The sequence below is a fragment of the Ambystoma mexicanum genome, chromosome 11 (assembly GCF_040938575.1).
Source record: "Ambystoma mexicanum isolate Mex_15411 chromosome 11, UKY_AmexF1_1, whole genome shotgun sequence".
Lineage (NCBI taxonomy): Eukaryota > Metazoa > Chordata > Amphibia > Caudata > Ambystomatidae > Ambystoma > Ambystoma mexicanum.
The window spans coordinates 382781167-382793965 of record NC_090934.1 but is presented as its reverse complement, the minus strand read 5'-3'; the positions used below and the strand labels follow the sequence as shown (position 1 = coordinate 382793965).

The window sequence follows — 12799 nt, the reverse complement described above, 5'->3', positions numbered from 1 at the left end:
AGTAGGAGTGTTATCCTGACAGGCGAGTATACCAGGAAAGAGGCTTTTTAGTGGTGAGTCCCGGCAGGTTAGTGAACCAGGAAGAAGACATTGAAGTACTGGATTGTGGTTGAAGGTTTTGGACGAAAGTGGTAAGGCCACTAGAATGTGATTATTCGAACTGTGATAAAAACTCACCCTGGCAAAATCTTATTGTGCATAAAGAAAAAGATATTGAACAATCATAGAAAGGGAAGATACAAGTATTTTGGTTTTGTTGAAGCAGAAAATTGTGAACACTTTGAACAGTCACCTTGAAAGACAACATTTTGTTGCATTTGATCCAAGTGCCAATTGGAAAGCTTGTGGAGTGAAGATAACTTTGTGTTGCATTTTCAAACAGACTTTGGATATTGAAAATTACTTTCTTGCACGGAATGTTGATCTAAGAATCCTGCTTAAATCCTGGGGAAGGGGGAACTGACACAGATTACAAGGAACCTTGGTTATAAACCTTTGTTTTTCCAAATTACTATTATATTGTTGAGTTTGATCCACCATCTAATACCTGTATGTTTTATTACGTGTATGGGTGTGAGGGACAAAAACCTTTAGTTTAATAGGTAGGGAAGTCCTCGTTAGGTTAGGGAAAGTGAGGCATTTTTCTCACCCTTATTATTTAAATAAAGATGGCTACTTGTGAGAAAACGTTCTATTTGTCTGCCTCGCATTTCTGACGCCTCACACCTCTGTCACTTCTATTTTGTTCTGTCTTACTCTACATGATTCCCGTTCCCTTTGTTATCTCCTCTCATTTCTATGCTGCTTTGTCTCACTTTGCATTATTCTTGTTCAGTTTATCACAGCTCTCATCTTTTATTTTGTACACTTTCTCTACCACTTTCTCTTATTTAATCTCTATGTTTATGCCTAGATACTGTTGCTCCTCTTTATTCCCTGCTTCACTGATATGTCCTTGCTTATCAAGGTTATAATCAGTTTGTCCCTTGCTTCCTTTAGCACCTGCTCATAACACTTTCTTTGTTCAGACAGGTCATTGTCTGGCGATCCTCCAGTTCCAGGAACCCAACAAATCAGGTGAGTATCTGCCCTATTCATGTTTCTTTTTTGTGAATGTGTTCATCGATTTCCCACCCCGTATATCAGGTAGATTGATTGTTTCAATGGGACCTAAAATGCTGTAAGTCAAGAAGTAAACTCATGCTCTACTTCACATCCAAACTGCATGTCATGGACAGATGCTCGACCCTGAATGTTGCCATGAACCTGATTATCCCTTTATCGTTTACTGTGGAAATGCTCGAACATACAGTCTTCTGAGAAAAGATTAGGCATGAAATCTGGACAGGCCAGCAAATATTAACCCTAAATTCCTCATACTGTGCATATGGGATGACTTTGATGGCTCTCAATATGAGAAGACGTTGATTGCTTTAGTATTCCTGAATGGACAGAGGGATGTTACTGCCTTGAAGGAAAGGGTTGAAATCCTAAAATACCAAATGGCGAGAGGGGACTTTGCTTCTAGAACTAAGGATTTATGACAATGGGGCTACCACTAAACACAGTAAAACCTGTGGCAAATGACAGATATGATGTTCAAAAGTCCCAAATGATGGGAGGCATTGCTTTCTGTTAAGTCGGTTTTTGTGGAACCCCTTTTTGGGGGCTGTGCAACCATTAACTCTAGGGAGGGGCTAAAGCACCCAGCTATAAAGAAAGTCAAACTTCTCTTAAAGGTAGGGTATTAGAGCGACAAGGCTCAACTCTCAGGAAATAGTAGCAGCCTGATACAAATGTTAAATTAGTCCACACACGTATCTATGAAGAATTCACTGCACTGTTCTACTCAAACATAGCAAAACAATGAAGTGATGACTAGAAGATTTCGAATGAATCTTAAACCTCTTGCAATTACTGGTTCTCTTGATCAAGTATTACTCTTTACTTTGGCAACAATGAATATAATCTTTGCAATTGCTCTGGGCAACCCTCCAGACCCTTGTTCTTTGCCTGCCAAGCCATTAAAGAAAGGAGAAAGACAGTATGCAAACAAGGTATGGTTCCACCCCCAAAGGGGCAGTCCAGTCCATTCTCCTAAGTCAGATCCCTTCTGCACAAGACCACTAGCAACCCCAGACATGTTTCGGCCTCATGGGTGTCATCAGTGAAGTGTAGCTTGGGTCTCTAGGCCCAGCAGGCACAGGACCCACGTCTGGGCATACCCATCCCACTTGGCGTGACAATGCAAAACAAAGAGGTGATGGCTGGAAGATTTAGAATTAATCTTAAACCTCTGGCAAGTGCTCTGGGCAACCCTCCAAACCATTGCTGTCACCCAGAGTATTTCCTGGCCCGAGAATTCAAGAAGAAGGCCAATGAACAAGTGAAAAATCTTGTGGCATGGCCATTTTAGGGTGCTGACCACCTTTTGAAGCCATTCACGTAAATGCAAAAGTCCACAAGTAAAATCATGGTATAAATCACTCAGCTGCCGCCAGCTTGTCCTAGGTACATTGTCAAAGTAACCAAAAATCCATCATATAAAAAGTTATAAGGATACAAGCTTTTCTAACTGCACTTCATTGCAAGGTAATGTGTCCAATTGTAAAAATACAGGAATTCATAAGGAGAGACATAGGGCCTCATTACGAGTCCAGCGGTAGCCGTGCCGGTAAAACCAGCAGGCTGGCGCCGGACTCGTGGTGATTTACTGGCTCTGGACTTGCTGGAATCACTCCCCATTCCTATGGAGTCCCATAGGACTCCACAGGAATGGGGGCAGTGGAAACACCGGCACCATGCAGTAATGGTGCTGGTGTTTCCACGTCCGTGTGCGGCTGGTGGCGTTACGCTCAGCAGGTCAGATCTGGCAGGTGTAACACCACACAGCCACACAACTCGGAGTTAGCCGGTCCAGAAAACGGTGCTGGTACGGTTTTACCGGCACCGTAAAATCCGGACCAGCTAACTCATAATGAGGTCCATGGTACTGACAGTATTAGGTAATAGTCAGTTCCCTCAAAACAATGAGCAAAACAGACAAGGGAAATAAAGCAGAAGGCTTTATTGACCTACAAAAAGTCACGGCAGGGTTCACAAAAAGCAAGCAAACAGACTAGGGTACCATAGGAATTTCTGGAGGGAAAGGTGCAAAATGAAATATTTTCCTAACAGTTGATTAGAGAGCCAGAAGCCCCAGGAAAGTATTCAGCAAAGCAAGAAGACCCCAGATGTTATTGAAATGAGGCATAGGCCTGCTTCCTAAGAGCCTCAAGCCCAGACCACTATCCTCTGAGGGTGAAACAAATGCCCACGCCAGGACCCGGAGTTAAATGCTCTGATAGTACTCTGATAATTCACTAGTGTCCGTCAGTTGTTCCCAGAGGGGAGCGCTTTCCTATGAGGCTACGGAGGTGAGGCTGCTACCTAATCGTCTCCCTAGGGGTGGTAATATGCGGGAGGATCTTCTAGGGGGGACTCCCCTCCTGGGGACAAAAACGTCTACCGGGGGCAAAGCCTGCCGGACCCCTATCCCAAAATACCTTACCATGGTTGTCTCCTCCCTCCTCCCCAATTGACAGAATTACCATGTTTTATGCTAAAGTGACGACTGTCACAAGGGTGGAGAATACTGGGACGAGGAAGAGTAGAAGAAATATGTGGATTAACAATATGCAGACGGCACGGATGGCAGACTCCTCTGCAAAAGCTCTGCCTCGAGGTCCGTTAAAGTGGATTGAGCCCCCACTGTTGGACCCCCCCAGGGTGGCACTCGACGGAGTCATAAGGCTGAAGGTGCCTAGGACGTGCCGGGAGAAAATCCGACAGTAAACGGATGCAGGAAGCCAGAGTTACGAGCCTCTGAAGGAGGAAGCAGCACCACGTCCCAGAGGCCGCACGTAACATCAAGCGGTCTCCTAACTGTCCGACATGGGACTAATCCGCACCTGTGCACCTACGGTATTTGCACACTTAAACCCCCCACCAGAGACTTGGCCCCCAGTTGGCCCACACAACGAACACTCCGGACCCAGAATGGAGTGCTGAGAGGAGACACAGCACTGCGTAACAACCTATATAGACACGCGGCAACCAGGCATTCACGCAACATCCCGCGATTGTGAGGGCATTCCACCTCCAACGCCGATCGAAGAGGACAGCCGCCTGAGGACCACGAGCACAAGATACCGTCCATACTGGCCCCCTCTACCCCCTTTTATATAGGAGGCTGGCAACGCGTGGACAGGGCACTTCACCAATGTAGTGCACCCGATTTATTTAAACGGCCCTCCCCGCTCCACAGACTCTCCTTGCAGCGACTCAGGAGACCACCCGTACGCGCAGACACCATATGTCCGCGTCCCCCACGGACCAACCGGATGTGCGCCCCCAGCACTAGCGCACCCACAGCGGCCACCCCCGGAGAGCAAATGTGCTCAGAACGCATATAAAACTCCACCACCCGCCATACTGAACGGGTGAACTCAGTGACATCGGCTGACCTGCCACACAGAAGCCACCTGGGGATATTAGCCAGCAGCATTGAGGAGTGCCCTGGTCACACGAGGAGGTCGCAATGGAGCAGCCCTTTATTGAAACCAAGGACCTGGGCACCCTGCTTCCGCCAACTGCCCTACTGGAGGCAGCTTGCGAATCCACGGCGGACGGTTATAGGTGAAAGGTTCGAATGGAAAGGATTGAATGACAAAAGGTTCGAATCAAAAGGACTGAAAAAAAGTGTCACATTTTTTTTTGTTTGGGGGGATCCCCCTCCAAACCCTTGTTTTTGGTGTAAAAACCACTTTTTTTTACCTATACGCAAGCCAGAAAAAATGTACCTTTTAAAAAGGCATTCAACCTTTTTTTTGGTCCTTTTGACTCAAACCTTTTGTCATTCGATCCTTTTCATTTGATGCTTTGACTGGACACCATGGCAGACACGTTGGAAACCCACAAAATACGCTGGACCGACAGCGGACCTGCCTCATCAGTAGTGCCATTACTTTGCAGAGAGCACGCTCTTGAAGAAGACACAGATCTCGATCAACACCCACAACTTGCCAGCTCCCAGCGGACTCGTTGCCTATGACACCCTTTGCTGAAAATAAAGCCCAACCACCGCACACAATACGAACCACACGGCCACGCTGATATTTATACTGTGGATCATAGCTAAACCATACTGCCACACACGGGATCCCCTGGCCAACGGAGCAGCTTGAAGTGGTTGCTGGTAGGTGAAACAGGAAGATTTCACCCCTCCTAGAATTTAAGTACATAGAGGCGCACAAACTGTTCCTGGAAATATGCTGGAGAGCACCTGAGCACAGTCCCTCACAACCACGGTTAGGGATTGCATAATTACCCATGGGCACCGAAACAAGATAGACCTGAAGTAGGGATAGACAAACACCAGTAGGCACAACTTGTAAGAGAAAAAATATCACGATTACAGTGATCCTCCTCCACGTGAGGTCCTCTTACAGCCCACTCAAGTTATAAAGAAGGCTAAGCTCCACTCTCAATCCGCGGTCTTCCCTCCTGGGATGGTGCACACAGATCAGCTCAACCAAGGTGGTGTTCTCCCGACCAGCCCCATGACAATGTGTTGAAATTGTGCCCCCACCACAAAGAAGCAAACCTCAGCACTCTGCGCAGCCTGGTACCAGCTCCAATAGGCCTGTTGAACGGTGCACCACTCACCTACCCAATCCAGCAACCCTCCACCCCAATGATAGACTACCTAAGCTCCTAATCTGAACTGAATGTATCAAGGGGTTGGGCCCTCTCAGAAAAACAAAGGCCGACAAATTAACCAACTAAGAACAGAGGAAAAGATTTCCCAGGCAAGGAAAGAGAGTAACTGCGCCTCACACACGATCGCTACCCCAGGAGACCTGTCCAGATAAATATACACCAACAGAACCCAGCGAGAAGAAACATTCAACCGCACAGCTGCGGTGTACGAAACACAAACTGCATGGGCACGTGTCAGAAGCTTGCTAAATACCAATACTCCCCACCTCACTCTGAATCGGACCCCAAATCGACATCTAGCATGGCGACATCGGGAAAAGAAGCCGCCACAACGAAGAGCGACGTGGCGGCCCTTCTCTCTGAAATGAAGAGTATGAGAGCAGACATCGGAGGCAAAATTGATAGGATCATGAATAGAATAGACAAACTGGAGAAAAGGTTGGAAGGAGTGGAGACTAACAAATCCTCACTAGACACGCTGTAATCCCAAATAGACCAGAGGCTCATGGACACCGAGACAAGAGAACAAGAATATCGCTTGAAACTCGATGATTTGAAAAACCGTGAAAGACGTAATAATCTAAGTATCTTTGGAATACCAGCAAGGGAAGGGGAAACGGAGCAAGACTTGAAAAAATCCCTTCACGCGGTCCTCAAAGTACTATTCAAAGATGATAGGGTAGATGAACCTAAAATAGACTGCATACACAGAGCGGGGGGATCCCCAAGTGGCCTGAAGACAGTGCTCGTGAGATTCCACAATTACTCAGACAGAGCGAGAATACTAGAAAAAGCCAAAAACACCCCCCAAATAGTTTGACATGACCAACGTAATGATCTGCTAAGACCTGTCCTTACTCACCCTTGCCATGCGAAGGAAATGCATACCACTGACTAAATGGCTTAAAGGAAAGGGAATCCGATATCGGTGGGGATACCCCTTCTCCCTCACATTCGAACATGAATGAAGCACTGTTAGACTCTAAACAGAAAAGGACATACGGAATTGCATAGCTGACCTAAGAAGCAACCTCCCCAACGCACAGAATCCGGAGGAAAGACCCCGCAACGACCGACAATGGAAATTACAAGGTCCCAGGCGTAGGAAAATCCCAGGATCATGGAAATACAGGAGAATGAACACATCTCTGGGTACGGAATACTCAGAGTGGTAAACATCGAACCGAAGGGGTCTAGGGAAGCACTTCCTCGGAGAACGGTGAAGCTCAGAACACTTCTGATAAATCATCTAGCAGATGCCTGTACTGATCCCCAGATGATTAATGGGTCAAGCATCGACATGGTGAGTCAAACTGTCTGATCCTAACCACGACACTAACAGTTGGGCGTTTTCCAGAAAGGTGGGCTTCACACGAATAATTGGCAGGAAACAGAAGGACTTCCGGAAAAGAACACATGTGAGGGTGGGTGGGGAGGGTCAGAGGTTCTTCACAGTTATTAGCGATGTTTAATATTCGGACCGTGGGTTGCACGTTCCGCACTGGTGGTCCGAGGCTGGCTGGGTAAGATGTTCCAGCTAGATTGGATGCCAAAGGGGAGGGAGGGAAAAAGGGGGATGGGGAAAAGAACCAAGCAGAATCAGGGGGGTCTACAGACGGGAGCAAAGATACAGAGCAACTAGAAGATCATAGGTGTGTGAGTTCTCTGCATAGTGACGAAAATGAACGGGGGCACAATGTTGCCACCGGTGGTCAGTCATTTTTTTTGAGAAAAAAAATGTGGAATTCCGTTTTTTTTAATTATATATTTATTTTGGGGTCCGGGAGTAAAAGAAAATGGGTAAAACAAAAAAATAATTTAAAAAAGGGGGGCTGGGGGGGGAAACCCCCCCCCATTCGAATAAAAAACATTAAAAAAAATGACTTTCGACATTTTTGCATTCGAAAAAATGACTATAAACCGTTGCCACCATCCCTAGTTAACGCACATGGGCTGCTCAGGATTGGCATGCTGAATGTGAAGGGCCTACACTCACCAAACAAAAGATCCCTGGTGTGCAGAGAATTCAAGAGAGCACACTTAGACATGCTCTTTTTACAGGAAACAAATATACAGGGAGAAGAATGAAAAGTCTTGCATACCAGAATGGGCTCAGAATACTGGAGCTCTGGCCCCTTGAGAAAGGCTGGAGTAGGCATATTGATAAGGAAGGGATTAAACTTCAAGGTCTCCAAGACATGGATCGATCAGGAAGGGAGGGTCATCTTATTGGTGGGCAGTATCCACAATATCACTCTCACCCTAGCCACACTATATTCCCCTAACACAGGTCAGGCCCGCTTTTTGAAGTGCACTGTCCTGAAGATAATGTTAGAGGCAGGTGGATATACCATTTTAGGAGGGGACTTCAATTTATGGGCTGATCCCGCCATAGACAGACAGGCAGGCAATCCAGACGCCGGCCCTCTATCAGACGGAGGCTGTGCGGAAGTGATAGAGATGTTGCGAATCTATGTTTTACATGATACATGGCGGCACTTACACCCTGGGGAAAAAGGATTCCTTTCTATTCAGCCCCACACTTAACATACACTAGGATAGATTATATATACTTAAGAAAGGACATTCTCAAAGTCACCGACACAGCAGACATAATCCCAATCTCATGGTACGACCATGACTTGGTAACGGTCGGCGTTAGTCTGGATACCCTATCACCCAAAAATACAAAATGGCGATGCAATGAATCACTTTGGAAAGAACCCATTTTCCGTACTGAAATGACCCACAAAATTGAAGAATACTTCAAAATTAACGACACGGGCGACCTCTCAAAAAGAACGGTATGGGAGGCGGGCAAGGCGACAAGGAGGGGTGTCTTAATTAGGAAGGGGGTGGCCGAAAAAAGGGAAAGAACCATAATAGAGAAAAAGCTGAGGAATGAAATCACACAATTAGACTCAATAGCGTGGAATAACAACACGGACAGGGCAGCTAAAGCTGCAGAGGCAATGAAGAAAAGGGAAGAATTAAAACGATTAGAGGAAGGCCTAGTGGTCAGCAAACTCCAATTCCTCAAACAAACATTACGAAAAGGGAGAGAAGGCCGATGCCTTACTGGCGGCCAGACTACGGGGACAGCGGGCAGAAAGGTGGGTCAAGGCAATTGAGGTGGAGAATGGGACACAGATATCGGACCCCGGAGGGATCTCTGAGACATTTGCGAAATTCTATGAATGCCTCTACACATCAGAAATAGGACAAGCCCAGGAGCAGATCAGCCAATAGCTAGAGGGAATAGACATGCCTATACTCCCCCTAGAAACAGCAGATGGGATAGAGTCACCAATTACAGCAGAGGAAGTTGAAAGAGCAATTAAGCGGCTTCCACAGGGGAAAGCATCTGGAAACGATGGCTGCACAGCAGGGTTTTACAAAACCTTCATAACCCCCCTCCTTCCCTTCATGGTAGAGCTATTCAACGACATCCTGCGAACAGGACTAGCCCCTGAATCCTTCTCCCAGGCTTTGATCTCCATAATTCCAAAAGAAGGAAAGGACCCCAAATACTGTGGCTCCTATCGTCCTGTCTCCCTTCTTAATATAGATGCGAAAATATACACTAGAGTCCTTGCTGCCAGGTTGGAAACTCATATGCCTTCCATAATCCACTCAGATCAAGTCGATTCATACTAGGACGACAGGGAGCGGACACGATGAGGAAAACACTACACCTCATTCATGAGTCACAGAAAATGGCGGGCAGCCCAGCGCTCCTGTCCTTAAATGCTGAGAAAGCATTCGACAGAGTGGAATGGAGCTTCTTGGAAGTGGTCCTGACGAAGATTGGAATAGGGCCAACCCTAAGTAGAGGAATCAAGGCAGTATACACATCCTCAAAGGCCTCAGTAATGGTAAACTCTGAATACTCAAGGTGGTTTGACTTAAGTAGAGGAACGAGACAGGGTTGCCCACTATCTGCTATCCTATTCGACCTATCAGTAGAACCCCTGGCCCAAGTTCTCAGAGCGGATCCCAGAGTAGAAGGCCTCCGGATGGCCGGTAGAGAATACGAAATAGCCCTCTATGCAGACAATATACTACTCCACGTTCAGAATCCCCTTACAACCATACCAAGGGCCATACTACTGATCGAACAATATGGTGCCCTATCAGGCTTCAAAATGAACAAGTCAAAATCGGTAGTATTCCCGCTGAAGGAACTCACCCCGGCAGATACTTCCACCCTCTCTGCACTCGGACTGGTAATGGAAAGCAACTTCCTCTGATATTTAGACATAAATCTTACACAAAAATTAGAGCATGTATATGAGGCAAACTTTCCCCAACTCTTAGCTGGCTTCCATAGCGACCTAGTGAAATGTCAAAAACTCATGATCTCCTGGATGGGGAGACTGCGATTAAGATGGTCTGCCTTCCGAGTTTCTTATAGCCATTCCAAATGCTCCCCATAAAAATCCCAGACACATTCTTCAGGGAAGTAAAAAGAGCTATCGTTAGATTCCTATGGCTAGGGAAAAAAAACAAGAATATCTTATGACACCCTCACCATGCCCAAAGAAAAACCCGACCTGTGACTGTATTACAATGCAGTGCAACTGAGAATACTAATCCCTCGCCTGAGGGAAAAGAAGGAACTACAATGGGTACATTTAGATAACTATAACCTGACCCCAGTGACATTAGCGGAATGGTTATGGGTTCCCAGACGCAAACTCACACGCAGACTACGGAACCACCCGATACTAGGAACAATATGGGATATTTGGAGAGAGGGCGCAGGCATGAAAGGAGTCACTACGTGGCCCTCCCCACTGAGCCACATATGGTCCCCATGTATAAGAGAGGAAATCCACGATCACCCTAGATTCCAACCATGGTATGATGCGGGCTTGGAAAGGGTCGGGCAATTATGGAGAAATGGGACATACATCACGATCACTGAACTTGAGGAAGCACTGGGGATACACCCACTACCAGTCTTCCTCTTCCTACAACTAAAGGGTACCCTCATGAGGAAAGAATGGGCTGAAATAATCCAAAGAGAACTCACCCCCTTTGAAAAGCTTTTGGACACGATGTCCAAGATGAAGGGCATGATATCAAGCATGTATAAAACACTGCTAGAGGTGGGAAGGTGCTCGACCGATAGTCTCAAATACAAGTGGGAGAGGGACCTGGGCATAGAACTAGACCCTAGCGATTGGAATATCATTTGTGCAGGAAAGACCCAGGCATCAATAGCAGCACAATATAAGCTCCACACCATTAAACTCCTCCATAGGTGGCAATATGACCCCATAGATTATCTAAAATGTACCAGGCTGGAAGCCCACTGTGTTGGCGCCAATGTGGGTAGCGGGCGGACTACTGGGACATGTGGTGGGCGTGCCCCAGGGTACAGACATATTGGAATGAGGTTGTTAGCTGGATCAGAAAGGTTGATGGGATCTCTAGATAAACTACTCCATTGCAGGTTGTATTCGGCGTTGTGCAGTCTGAGGGGGAGATGAATAGACTAAGACGCATAGCAGCCATGCTTCTGCTAGCCGCAAAAGCATGTTTAGCCACCAAATGGAAAGCGCCCACGCTCCCTAGCTAGAGGGAGTGGACTACAGTGTCAACCAACATATACACAATCAGGGACATCATTTCACCAAAATGCCAGGGGTCGCGGAAGTGACGTCACACGACCCTTGACCTCTGATGACATCACAGGAAGTGGCCATTTGACCCCGCCCCAAGTGACACCACATGAAGTGATGTCACACGACCTTTCACCCCTTCACAAAACATGAAGTGGCATCACATAGCATTGTTCCTCAGTACACTAAGAACAATATAGTTACGGTATTACAGTATTATGATATACATTTCATAGAAGAATGTATTCCCATATGTTGCATTAATATCGGTGTGTGTATGCCCATATGACCGAATTGCTGTGAATGTAACCTCTAAGGCCAAATGATGCCATGGAATGTAAATAAAATACATGTGTCTGTTGCATGAAATAAAAGAAGGTGCATTAACAAATTCAATTCTTAGACACTGAGCCAGAACCAAGCAAATCTACAGGCATCCCCTGCCGGGATATGCAACAACAAAAATGTATTAATTCAGTTGACTCATCAAGTGATCTTCAAATATACTTTGCTACTTATTCCCTATAATAGTGCTATATATATATTTTGACACTGCATGGAGTTGTCACATCGCTTCCCATTCGTGCTGGAAGCTACTTGAGTTAGTGTGAATGATACTCGCACAAGTTCCACGGAAAAGACAGGAAAGCTGGTAGTGAGCCCTTCTGTGAACTGAAAGGGTGGAAGAATGTCGGGTGTAACACCCGACGATACAGAGAAACCCATCTTTGACTTGAACGAGGTGTATTCTTTATTCATTATTATTATTTGGCTACGGTTTTTGTAAAGGGTTGCATGCAATTGTCAGTCACATCAAAGCACTTAACACATTTCAGAACTTTAGAAATGTAGAGATATTGTACGAATATGTTGGTGTCTTGGTGTCTTGTTAGGAGGTCCAGGGACCGGTGCTGCAGGCCTGACCAGATGCATACACAATACATACACAATACAAAATGCACGTGCTTTACCTTGACTCAGGCCAACACGGCAGCAGCGCCTACCCTACTTTGCACATATGAAATGGATCCAGCCAAAAGAAGACCGTTTAATTGCATCAGATGAGTTTGTACAGTGTGTGTCATTTTTCATGTAAAATGGACACACACGTACAGATATATACGAAAGTAGCATGCCCACAATCGCCCGACACTCACCCACATGCTTGTTGTAGCCCGCCGCACGGCCGCAGACATCATTCAGCCCTTTGGTCGGGGCCAGCACCTGCCCTCTGAGCAGGTGGAAGGGCGAGAGGGTGACGCTGACGGTCTCATCTGGTTGTGCCCATGCCCAGCCTAGGCGCAGAGACACACCAAGTCCAGGCTAGCTGGAATTGGATGCTGGGGGCACCCTGGGCACCAAATTAGGATTAATTCTCCCCCCCTCACGGGTGCGCAGCGCTCAATAATTGT

The 12799-nt window shown here is 46.5% G+C and overlaps 1 protein-coding gene across 1 annotated transcript in view; it reads left to right on the top strand.

Annotated features, from left to right (window-relative positions):
* AGBL2 (AGBL carboxypeptidase 2) overlaps positions 1 to 12799 on the top strand; it is a 2805139-nt gene that overhangs the window by 2423899 nt on the left and 368441 nt on the right. Inside the window, exon 20 of the mRNA XM_069623090.1 lies at positions 1029 to 1077. Within this exon, the coding sequence (XP_069479191.1) occupies positions 1029 to 1077 (49 nt within the window). The remainder of the gene's footprint in view (positions 1 to 1028; positions 1078 to 12799) is intronic.